Raw genomic sequence first — 13214 nt, 5'->3', positions numbered from 1 at the left:
GCTATGCTGGCCTTCCAAAGCACCCCAAAGGTGTAAGGATCAAAGATTTCTCCGTTTTCCTCCTGAAAACATAGGAAGACAATCTGTTGAGGAAGTAGCCAAGATAAATCAGATTTTACCTATTAATCTCAGTATTACCTGTCTTCAGGCAGATTAGAATTAGCACTGGGAAAACAAGTCAGAAAACCTAGTTTTAAACAATTTTATGCAATTCCTGTAATGTATCTAATATAAATGTCTACCAGTTTCAAGTTGGTATAGGCTCACATAAGGCAATTTTGATGTCATGTTCTAATCCAGCAAATCCAACAGGAAGATACTTCAGTACGAGGCAGCGAGAGGCGTTTCCCAGAGGAAACTCTAACAGTGGCAGCCAAGTCTTTGATTATGTTCCCCTGCAGTCTTGTTGCACAGGTAGTTTCTCCCCAGCTTGTGTCTAAGTTCTGTTTTTATCTGGTGTTTTAACCCTTTTCCAGATAATTAAGGGATGGGAAGCTTCTCCACTCGAATATCTGAAGTTAGGTTTACGTAAGAATTAAAGCAAAACCACCTCAAGATGAGCACAAGGACACCTAGCAATTACGGAACAAAATAAACCATGTTTTCTTCTTTTATAACAAAGTTTTAATTTCTGAATTACGCTGACAACAGGTGATTTAAGATAACTTTACATGACTTTATTTAATAAAACCATATATTTACAGTTGAAAAAGTTCCAGTTTGATACACGTATCTAAACAAAACATGTAACTACATAAAAACAATTTGAACATGATGTACAGGGGATGTATCAACAGTTCTCTACATGTCACTCTAGTTTTTGAAACATTCAAAAGAAGCTGTTATAAGGTACCTCTCCAAATAAAAGTCTGTACTGAACGAAATACGTTAATGGATTGATTGCGGATTGGAGTTGTGGAACGGCTTTACAATAAAGTGCAGGTTGTACAGAATTCCTAACCTGGTTGAAGTTTTCTGTTTGTTTTCTCTCACCTGCTGCACGTGCAGTGACAGTTGCAGCCTTCTGATGTATTGCAGCATTTTTATTTCTCCTTAAACCCATGAAGAACATAAAACAGTTTGCTTTGATGGGGACACCTGTTCAATGGGAGAAAATCTCATGCATCACGTTACAGATGCCCTCAGGCATCCAAACAATAAAATTAAGTTGTCAAAATCTTTTATGCAATCCCTGAATTTATTACAGAAACCCTCCTTAATAATCAAGAGATTTGGTATGCTGCAAGAAATTTAAAAAGCTCAGTGGCAAGTAATTCTAAGCCATTACAACTCAACTCTGTTTTTATCAAAATTCAAGCATTATTTTCAAATCAAGGTACTGACAAGTTGAAACAATTGCATCTTCAGGCAGGTGATTTTGTTTTTTTCAAATGCATTTTGTTTGAAAACAAACTGTGCAAAGCTCCTTATTGCATTGCTTTTCTTCATTAAAGAACATACCTTATATACACAAAGAAATCATTTAGAAAATATATACATCTTCTAAAAACAGAAAGATCAAATCACTGAACAAAATAATTACGTTTGCAAGTAACAAACAGTGCACAGGTGTTGCAGCAGGCCTTTTCCCACAACTATGCCCATTTCCACTCTTACATTCAACATGTTACTGAGAAGAAAAAAACGAGAACAGGCTGCAGATGGCTAAAACAGACCTACTGGCTCCAGAATATATTCTAATCAGACAAGCGAGCCATCCTTTGAGACTTGGTTTAAACAGAAATACACACCTAGTTACAGGGAGGACTTAAATCACAAAGCCAGTTACAGTACCACCTAAAAAACGTATGCTGCGTAAAGAGTTGTCTCTGTGTTTAATAAATCATTTAAAAGCATAGTGCAAATGTTGGGGATGTTAGGCCTCTCATACCCTTTGTGAAAAGGTGTATTTGTTGTAGTAAAAGTAGCATTAAAAACCACTTACTGACCTTCCAGCTTTCTATTGCACATCAAAGCAATGTACCATACAAGTACCGCTCATTAAAGGATCCTACACAAATCCTGGGAGAATTAACGGGCTTTCATATCAACATCCTGATGTCTGTTTTCAGTAAGCGATGGCCCAGAAGAAGCCTTTTGGAGAAATTCAGATGGCCAACAAAAAATACATATGTCTATTACACCAGGTACACGAAGTGGACAGGAAAAAAGGCCAATGAGGTAACAGACTTGCAAGCTGCACTTGTATTACATGTATTCCAAAGTGATAGGAGTCTTCAAACAGTTAACCAAGAAACCTTGCTTTCATTCTTTTTTAACGTTACAGTCAAAGTACCACTCACAGAAAGAATGTTGTACTAAAGGAGAGTCTTTTGATTACATCCCTTACTGTCTAGGTTGATTTGAGCAGTGTGCAACTATTATTCTCATGTTTTTATTCAGACAATGCCAAAATGCTCAGCATAAAACAGACTGAAAAGCACTGGGAAGCCTATGGCCACATAGCTGGAGGAGCTAGTAATTCCCGGTGACAGTTAACACAAATATTGCTTCGGTTAGTCTCCCTTTTCAATGGTAGCCATTATTTATAAAACAGATTTTACACTATAAACATTCTTGTAAATCAGAGGCACTCATGATTTACAGTTCAACATTCATCTGAATGCAGAGGGAACCAGAGCGGAGTAACAACTGAGCATCTGCTGTTGGCTCTGTATAACGTGCTCACCTCTACTTGAGGCTGGCTTCAATGCTAGGAAATGACAGCCTGTACCTGTTCCCACAGTATTTGTCTGACACGTTCCCCAATAAACTTCTACTCATTACCACATCAAGTTCAGCTCCATTTACGCTTTTCCACTACGGCAGCAGCAACCTCAAGAGATCCCCTGTAAGCTTTTCTTTTCAGCAGCAGTGTTGGCTTATGGAACTCCTCCCCTGTGCCCTTCCTCCTTGGTTTTGCCAGCAAGCAGAGCTGAGTTTCAAGTACCCATAAAAATTCCTTTTAACCACCTCTCATCTGCCCAGCCCATGGTTTTATCAGTTGGCCAGATGGCACAGCAATAAGTAGCTGGTAGGCAGGAACACCCTGGAGCAGCACTGCCCAGAGGAGGGAGACATGGAAGCATACAGTTACTAGTATGTGACCCCGTGTTTGAGCAGAGGCAAGACAGTACAATTGGGAAATAATGCCAGCTCCGTGCTAGACCCACACCTGGTGAGTCTGGGATCTAGCCGGAAAAATGGAACATTTTCCACGTGCATCCAGATTGGAACACGGATTTCCAAGGCATCTTGAAGAATAATTGGTTTTACACTGCTAGCATGACTTCTTTTCCAAGTTAACTTAACGTTTTTCCTTAAAGAATGGAATGTAGTTCTATGTCTACATGATCTCTTTGGTAAATGGGACCTACAGCCTATAAAACCAGAAGCATTTCTAAATAAATGGTCCTTGCATCGTTTAAGTATAAATTCCAGCACCAGTTATTTAAAACCCAGATCCAGCTCCTGTGAGGGGTATGGGAAACACATCCTGCCTAACAACAAAACTAGGGAATAGCTTTCAAAGCAACCGACAGTGCTGAATGCCCAGTATTTTAAAACATCAGTGAAAAAAAGGAAAGAAACCTTAATGGTGCTTAGTTTTACTGCCCTCATCAGACAACTGATGTGTATCGCTGTCCACTGCAAACGCTCACTCTGCTAAAAGTTTAAGGCTAAGCCTAGGTTTCACTTACAAAGGTTTTAACCCCCCACTTCCTTTTTTTTTTTCCTTCTCTCTTCCTCTCTCCCCTTTAAGGCTATCCTACTACTGAAAAAGAACTGAAGTAACACTTTGATTTGCAGGCTCACACGTGTCAAAACACTATCCAATACTTTTGCCACTTTCCATCTTTTCCTCTGAGTTCCTGGAGGCAGCCGGAGTTAACGTTTGAGGGAAGGGCTTCCTTTTTCCATTTCCCGGTTATCCTTCTGCAGAGCAGCCAGTATCTAGATATTTCATGGAATGAGAGAGAAAATATGTATTAGGTTTACAAATAAATCCCTGTCCAAAGACTTTCTGATTTCATTACCCCTGAGCAATACTATTTTAGCTGGTAAATCTAGTTAGGTTCTCAAAACTGAGAACCTCTCTGCTGAAGACCATCCTTGTGCCATGGGAAATACGAATGGATTTAATGATGGTTCAATCTCTCCCCAACACACACACACTCTTGAAGCCTGGATGTGGGATTTTTACCCAGACTACATAAGTGTACCACTACCAAAAGAAGCTGCCTGAGGGGAATTTATAATTCTCAGGATAAATGAACTGTCTGAAACCACAGCAACTGGGCAGCCTGTTTGGAATTCCCATAGCACTGACTGGTGCTCGCCTAGAGCACGTTGCTGTCCCCACATCTGCTTCTGTGATTTTCTGAAGCAAAAAATCACCATTTGCATTCAGATCGAAAACTTTTATTTCCTATTAGCCGATGTGCAATTTTGTTAGCCCTCATGACTTGCAGACAGCACACTGCCACCAGTTCCTCGTGCTGCTCAAGCAGCATGAGCTCCCTGCCCTCTGGTTACTCCCCCCGCAGCACAGCAGCAGCCCCAGGATCTACCCGGGAACCGATGTACTTCGGGACATTTCCTCTCAAAGAACTGCAGCTACAGGTGAGCAACTCTGACCAATTTCAAACAAACTTCTGCATCGTCAGAATTAACAGCAAGTAGGTGTAAATCACTCAGAGCAATTCCATAACACTGCCTGCATTTCAAAGCAAAAGCATCCGAGCTGTTGCAACAGGTGTTCAACAGAGGCATGAACAGAGCTGCTGCTGGTGGGCTGTTTGACAGCTTCCAGAATTGGAGAGATTTCAGCAAGGTCCTGCTCAAAGATATTCTGAATAAATCAACAGCTATTCCATCAAATGAGCTTACTGAGACTTTGAAGTGCCATAGGAACAATGTTCTTCATGGAAAAAAAAACTTTTTAAGGAGTCTGAGAGTGAAACCAAAATACTGATCCAGAAAAGCATTTTACATAGACCTTAAGCCAGCTGCCAGAAAGCTCGGATTCCTTAGTTATTTGGAAAACTTAATGGAGCTAAAATCAAAGCACAAATTCCAGAAACACTAAGTCAAGAGCCTAAGCTGTTTCTCCACACCTGATGCCAAAGCCATGAGTATGACTGCCGCTCACAGTTCAGACTAAGGCTGTACCGGCACAAGAACCTGGAGATCCTTGTTGTAACTCCAGAAGAAAACCAGAACTTGCAGGCTTCCTGTTGACACCCACACTCCTTGTTACCAGACATGGCCTGGTCATCATTCAGCCAGTCTCCTTCAGTCTTTAGTTTCCTGATCATGCTGTTAGAATGACCAAGAGAAAATGGAGTGAGATGGAAAACCCCACCAGCCTGTCTGACAAGGGAAGCAGGATTAATAAGCAGCCTGAAACATTTTAAATGAGGTCCTACAAATGTAATCTCTGGACAGCATCATCCCAGAACGTGACACGCAGGATACCAACACCAGAATTACCAGAGTACAGCAAAGTGCATGGCTCAGTGCTTTTCTGAGGTTCAAGTATACCTACTGCTGAGACCTGAGTCTGAATTTGACTTCCTAGCTCTACACACTCAAATACAGTCCTAACAAAGAAGCAGCAGCTCAAGTTACCCTGCTTGCTTATGCAGGACAGTTACTGTAACCAAACGAGATGATGCTGAGATGGGGCAACACCATTTTTTTAAGCTCAGGAGCATTTGGCATCCTCTGCAAACTAGTGCCCCTGGTCAGTCAGTCCACCTAGAAGTTTAACTCCAAAGCAGAGAATCCATCACACTTGATGTTCATTTTGCTAATTTGTAAAGGCATTTCCCTAGGAAAAAAAATGGTACTACAGCAAAGTATCTAACTTCTACCAAAATACTCATAGTCAAAAATAATTACCTAACCAGGGAGCACAGCAACTGCAGCCTCACCTCTCCAACATCCTGGGTGGGTGTGTGTTGCCACAGGCCCCAGCACTGCCCCACACTACTGCTCCGAGTCCACCTCTGCAGCCAAGTCACACCCTAGCAAAAGCCTGTCCTAGAAAAGCAAAGTTCAGGCTTCTGATTCCAAACTCATCCTGGTGAACTCTTTAAGACTGAAAAAAGGTAAAAGGCCATCCCAGTCAGCATCTTTGTAAAAGAGAAGAATCCCATACCCTCGTTGTCTTGGTGCTGATCACTACTGGAACTACCAGTTCCAATAGTGGTACCCCAACAAAGTTCCAGTATGCAAAGGATGCAAGCGAACCCGCAGCTCCTACCCACTTCTGGCTTGGAAAAGGATGGCTAGAAAGTGAAGAGGCCTTCCTGATAGAAAATTACTCATTAATGGAATTAGCTGGTGAAGAAAGCCAGTTGGTGCAGGAGTCAACAAGGTAGGTAAGTTGTCAGCCAATACTGACCCTACAGTGAGCCAGCTCACTTTGACATCTATTTGCTCCACAGTTCAGCAGCAGTTTTTCGTCAGTTTGCCACAGCAAGCAAAAACAATCTGATAAATTCCAGTGTAGTCAGAATGAAGCTGATAAGAAGACTGAGGAAGACTGCTAGGGCTAAATTATTTCTGAAGTCTTTGTCCTGTTGTAATGATCACCACTAAACCTTTAGTTATCACAGACTGAAAAGCACTGGCAGAAAACAGCTGAAAGCTGTCTACCTGGGGGTATTTGGCAGAATAAGACTCCTATCTCCCCATCTCTGCAAAGATCTGAGGCAGCAGTAGGCTGAGAATTTATTTGGTATGTGATGGTCATACACACAATTCATGTTCAAAGAAAATGAACCATCTGAACCAGGAACAAAAACCTCAGGCAATCCACTCACCTGAATGTACACTAAACACACAGAGCAAGCTACGCAGTCCCACCTACCCACAAAATCAAACACTAGGTGTACAATGTTCTTCACGAGTACCGTACATTCATCTGACAATCCAAGATAACATCCTCTTTACCTGAGCCCACTTTTTGTTTCTACTTTGCATCTGAATGGCAGCAATAGATGTAAAGAATTCTTCTGAAGGTAAGTCCTCTGGTAGCTTTGTTAAAAACTGAGCTATATGAATGAAGTCCATTTTGGTCAAAATATCTTCAAAAAGTTTTAATATTCCCAGGGCTGTACGAAATAAGAACTCTTCTCCATCACGGCAGAACACGTCCCAGACACGACAAGCCAAGTCTAGTGGCAAAGATTTGCTGTACAATGTGAATATCCTGAAAAACAGAGCAAAATTTTCACAGTTACTGGACAAGAAAAACGTCTCGGATGCTCAGAAAAGTACAGACTGCTCACTAGCAAGCTTGATGCTTCTCAAATATGAATATTCCCTTTGTATTTCAGAATTACTTCTATTAGTTGCTGCATAGCAACATATGAAACAATACAAAATTGTACTACACAACAGTAACAGCGTATCACCATCACCTGGGTTTCCAGGCCTCGTTTTTCTCCACATATGCACTGCAGAACATTTTGCTGCACTCTCTAGAACTGCAAATAATTCCTTCTCCAGCAGAGGTCAGCAAAACCTCAGCTATAAATACAACCTTCCCTTCTCTTTTAACACAAAATTTATTTTCAGGTACGCTCAATCTAACAGTACTTCTCTTGTGCTTAAGATTTCACACACACGTACCCATCCTCTCCTTTTTTATTTAAGAAATTCTGGTTTAAATAAAAACTACAATAGAATGGAGATGTAAGACTCACACACACACACACAATATAAATCAATTAATTTTCCCAGCAAATTCTAATCATCAAAGGTTTTCTGCAATATTTGCTTTTTACTATGTCAGATTATTTGAATGATGTCCCATCAAGTATAACAGAAAAACAGAAAGGGAAAACAGAAGAATTTCGTATTTTACAAGCAGAAATAAGAGATTAAGCCATTTGCACAAATTGAGGTGACAAGTACATTGAGGGTTTAGCATCCTGCACTATTTCACTTCATTCTGTTTTAACATTTCATAGCCATATTTTTTATATCAAGTGGAAATCATGAAAATTCTGTTCTCCAAAAAAGCTGAATTAAGAGAATGGTAGAGTCAGGATTGAAAAAAAAAATAAAACTATTGTTCAAATATAAATATATATATATGAACATATATATATACACATACAAACATTTGAATGTAGAAGAATAGCATGGTAACAGCTTCTTTGGGTTATTGGCTGAGCACATGCTGACTTAGAGACTTTGTCTATACTTTCAGCATCTTCATACAGTCACATCCCATATAAAAATGTCTCACTGCAGAACACTTGCACAGCAGAATTACAACTTTTTGTCTATACACCCAGGCGCACAGGAAACAGCAATAGGTTTCCCATTTAAAAAGACCAGTGCAATAGGAAGCAATTCAGCTGAATACTTTCCTGGTCACCAAGTGGTAGGCAAACACTCAGCTAGCAGCTAGCTCTGCCTCAACATAAGCCAACAATGCCTCTATTTTTTGCTCCGTTTTTATTCACAAAAGCTATTATTCTGTCATGATTCACACCTAACCTGAATAACCCATGTGTATTAAATCCGCAACTATGCAGAAAATTAACTGTCAGAAGAAATAGTCACATCTATTTATTAGAACACCACTTTTTGTAGGAAAAGATTTACCCACATAAAAAAGCTGTCATGTCAAATAAGGTGTTTGACGCTGATCTCTTCATAATTTGCATGGAAGTGCAATTTTCAAGAAATTCATAAAGCAATTAACTTTCATTAATACCATCGTGGAATTAAATGCAGCAAGCCCTGTGGATGGAGATTGGGCCCCCTAGAATAAGCAACGACACAACAGCAGGAATCATTCCTGCTAAGAACGGATCCAGGATTTGCTCCCTTAAAACATTTCCTCCAGAAAGACATTTTTATTAGACATCCGAGCTACTGCTCTGAAAGCCAGCTGAAATTTATTGCAGCAATAAAGCAGCTGCAGCAGCTCTCAGCAGCGCTAGCACAGCGCTTGCACATGATCCGCCTGCACAGACTGCAGGGTGATTTTCTGCCTGCTGCTCTCTTTCAACTCACTGAAGACCAAGATGCAGACAACGCAGTTAACAAGCACGGAGATGGCCAGTGTCAAAGAAATATAAACGCAGGGTTCTGGCTGCTATCTGTATGGAAGAGGGAAAAAATGAGTACCGGATAGATGCTCCTGCTGCTCCCGGCCCTACTTATGATGAATGCGTACTTTGAGGTAGACACATAAAATGCTGGCTAGTGTGCTGCTCACAGGGAAAGCACATGACCATCATCTTACCAAGAAAGCATTGTTACCATGATCACCATAGCCTCTATTTTAAGCCCCTCTCCCCCCTTTTTTTAAATTAAAAAGTCTTCGTAAGATAGTGTTAGCAAGAGTGCTGAAGGCAGGTGTGCCAGATTTTGGATCGACAACTCAGGCACATCACCACCAGTGAAAACCAGATCCAATATATTCTCATCCTGCACATTGTTGTGCTCATCTCTAACAGCACAAAAATACTTCTTCAACTTCTGAGCCCATTTGTGGAAACTGCTGAACTAATTCAGCTTTTACATTTACTCTTGGATCCTCTCTGCTTTATCCTGGCACACTGCTTTTTAGCTGTTACCTTTTTATCTCTTTCACCTACATCTGCTAGGCAAAGACTATATCTTCCTAAGAGTTGGTGCATTCCTTCATTGCACAGTGGCATTATAGGCATCTATTATATAACGAGAACTGTTCTCATTAGCACCTTTAGAGTTACTGGAGTAAGAGTGTTAAGTTTATTTTGTACAATTTTAAAATTACTGAAGTTGAAGAAAGCAGAAGCATTTACTTTGCCCCTTATAGGGGTAAGGAAAAGGTTACGTACCATGCTGAACTGACTGCAACAGAGCAACTTCATAAATTTTATTCCATTCTAAAATGCATCAGTACAAATACTGTGCTAGTTTCTGGGCAATTTCACCAAGTCAGAAGCACCCAAAAAGCCCTGTTCTCTTGCCTAGGTGTGCTACATGGCAATGCAGAGCTTCACCTGACTTCACTCTAACCCACAGTGACATGAGGATCAGTGCACTGTAAATTCTGCTGAAGACTCATTTTTTGGAGTCTGTAACAACTCCAAATCAAGAAATTAGGACGTCACGAGAAACCTTTGCACAGAATTTGAGGCTTCTGATCCATTTTTAGTTTGAAAAGGAAGCATGCACTTAAAGCACAATCTTGAGCCTCACTTTTTGGGGGTGAGCTGTTACTGGCATGACACAGATTACGTTTTTCCTGTTGTGACAGACAGCAAGCCTATAAATATTTCACTGGAAGTGCTCACTACAAACATCCACACAAACGAAACGGCTGGGACCTTTATCATAGCAAGTACAGGGTGTCAATAGAAAGTTCGTGTTCGCAGAGCACAATCACAGTCAATGCAATATTAAAGAACCACTGGGTTAGCCAGCGGTACAAACAAAGCCCTGGGCTGTAATTATTGCCCAAATCATTTTTCTGAGTGGGAATGAAGAGGTATTTGTATATTAGCAGCAAGCCATAAATAGACCATGTGTGTCCTTTGTAAAGCCACATTCTGCTCTGCTCAGAAGAGCCTGTGGTCTATCAGCTGACAGTGCTGAGTGGCCAAAACCAGGCTATTCACACACTATTTTCTCTCTGTTTTGTGTGAACCTGACTGCACGTTGCTCTTTACAGCCCTTGCACACTCGATTCCCTTTACATTCTTCAAAAAAAAAAGTAAAAGCAAGTCTAGCTTTTGAATTTTGACTAGGAGAAACAGCAGTTGGAATTTGAGCCTGAAGCACGTGGGTCCTTTTTGAAAGAGATGCCTTACTTGTGGCAGGTAGTCGCTGATAATCATTCTGCTGTACCTTTTAATTAAATTCTTACGCCCTTGACGTCCTGCTGTCACAGAAGGCAGTGAACTGGCAGGGGAGCTGCACTCCCTAAATCCCCTGCCAGCCCCAAGAAAGCCCAAAGCAGCATTACATCACTTGTGTAGTGTTGCTTTTTCCTTGGCATGTATCCCTCCAACAAATGATTTGGGCATAACAATTTCAGCGCCGTTCCCTGCAGCACCGGCTACGCGGAGGAGCACAAAGGAGCCCAGGCGATCCCACTGCAATTGCAGGAGGTTTCCCAGCAACTGGGCTGCGCGGCACTGGCTACTGGAGTCCCCCCAGAGCTGGCACCAGCTGAGATTTCCTGCACACATGCCTGCACAGTAACCATGCCAGCCACCGGAATAGCAGCAGGCGTCCCTCTGGAGCTCAGAGCAAACATGCATTTAAATAAAAGTGATGTTGTCAGGGCAAGGCTGCTTCGCTGAGATTTTTACCCACAACCAGGAGGTCTGTCTGTCTGAGAGAATTCACTGGGCGTGGAGTTGCACAAGCAAGGCTTCCCCATATTCTTCCTCGAATGAAACATAATTGAAATTTCTTTCTTTCCACAAACAGCTTTGTTTTTCACAGAGTAGTACCAATATTACAGCAAATTCCCTGTCAAACCAGCAGTCACTCAGGAGCCACAGGCAACATTAGAAACGAAATTTTAAAAAGTCCTTTGCTTTAATAGTTACTTGCTTGCAAAAACAGTGACCATTTTCCCTTACATCTTTCCTATATTACTTCCTGGCTAGTTCCCTACTAACTATAATGGAGGGACAGCAGAGATAAACTCCAATTCTCATTAATTTCCAGCAGCTATTAAAAAGATCTAAATCTGCTTCCTATGGGATCAAAGGATTTTCAAAGGATAGGGTATATAGATATATATTCAGACATATTTATAGGTATAAATGTATGTGTGTATGTGTATGTATTTAAATATCATACCAAAATCTCACACAGATGAACACCAACCCCACTGCCTAACAAGACTAAAGACACGGCTGGACAAGCTGACTAGCTCAAGACAAATGTGCAGAAATTTAGTATAGGATTGGACAGGACTACTCGAAGTAGTCCTCATTCCTGAGGTTTAATATCATTTCAACGTCTTTCCTCTTGTCATTGGTCATACCAACCCCTGCCCTCTTCCCTTCCTTCTATTCCAGCATTTTTCTGGCATTTTCCTGCTGTGCAGTAAAGAAATCCAGTTCAGTTTATATTCTCAGCCTTCAGTCATAGAAAACGTTCTGATAGCATTTATAGATGCTGGGAGAAATGAGCCTATCCATCACACTCCCCCTCATTCCCCTACTCACATTGCATTAAAATGTAATCCCAGTGTAACAGCAAAGTCAAACAAAACCCATGCAACAGTACTCTCTGTGCAAGAGGCATGTGCAAATGAAAGGAACTCAAAGGCAGCAGGAAGCCTGTATGGATGAACAAGGAGCTCCTGACAAAAGCATACAAAAGGAGTAAGGAGAGGAAGATGTCGCTGGAGGAATACAGAGACACTGTCTGAGCACGCACAGAAGAGATTAGGAAGACCAAAGCCCAGCTGGAGTTAAACCTGGCTATGGCTGTTAAGGACAACTGGAAGGGCCCTGTACAGGTGCATCAGCAGAAAAAAGAGTAGGGAAAATGCAGGCCTGCTGCTAACGGGACAGGGAAGCTGGTGAAGTGGGACATGCAGAAAGCTGTGCTACTCACTGCTGCTTTCACCTCAGTCTCTACTGAGAAGACTTGCCTTCAGGAATCCCGGGTCCTTCAGACCAATGGGAAAGTCTGGAGCAAGGAAACCATACCCTGGGCAGAGGGGGTTCAGTTTAGGAACACTTAAACAAACTGGGCACACACATGGGCCCTGGTGAGAAATCCCTGAGAGCTGAGGAAGCTGTCTGGTGTCATTGTGTGGCTGCCCTCAATGATACTTAAAAAGATCATGGTGACTTGGAGAGGTTCCTGAGGACTAGGAGACCTTATCAAGGACAAAAAGATGATTGGGAGAAGTCAGTATGGATTTCTGAAGGCAAAATACTGCCTGAAAAACCTGACAGGCTTCTATGATGAGATGACTGGCTTGGTAGATGAGGAGTGGATACTGTTCATCTTGATTCTAGCATGATTTTCACCACTGTCTCCCATAAAATCCTGACTGATGAACTGATGAAGTACGGACTAGGTAAATGAAGAGTGAGATGGACTCAAAATTGGCTGAACTGCCAAGCTCAGAAAGTTATTAATCTGTGGCACAAACTAAAATTTCAAGCCAGGACACTGCTACAGTACTCCGGGGTTTGATACTCAGCCAATACTTTCAAGTAATTTAA

At 41.5% G+C, this 13214-nt stretch overlaps 1 protein-coding gene across 3 annotated transcripts in view; it reads right to left on the bottom strand.

Moving 5' to 3' along the window:
* Positions 1-655: 655 nt before the first annotated feature.
* TBC1D14 (TBC1 domain family member 14) overlaps positions 656-13214 on the bottom strand; it is a 79566-nt gene continuing 67007 nt past the window's right edge. For all 3 annotated transcript variants that reach the window (XM_027457429.3, XM_027457430.3, XM_027457431.3), the window contains 2 exons: positions 6961-7219; positions 656-3954 (listed from right to left, as the gene is read on the bottom strand). In XM_027457429.3, coding sequence (XP_027313230.3) covers positions 3889-3954; positions 6961-7219 — 325 coding nt within the window. In that variant the 3' untranslated portion in view covers positions 656-3888. The remainder of the gene's footprint in view (positions 3955-6960; positions 7220-13214) is intronic.

The sequence above is a fragment of the Anas platyrhynchos genome, chromosome 4 (assembly GCF_047663525.1).
Source record: "Anas platyrhynchos isolate ZD024472 breed Pekin duck chromosome 4, IASCAAS_PekinDuck_T2T, whole genome shotgun sequence".
NCBI lineage: Eukaryota > Metazoa > Chordata > Aves > Anseriformes > Anatidae > Anas > Anas platyrhynchos.
This window is presented reverse-complemented; position numbering and strand designations above follow the sequence as displayed.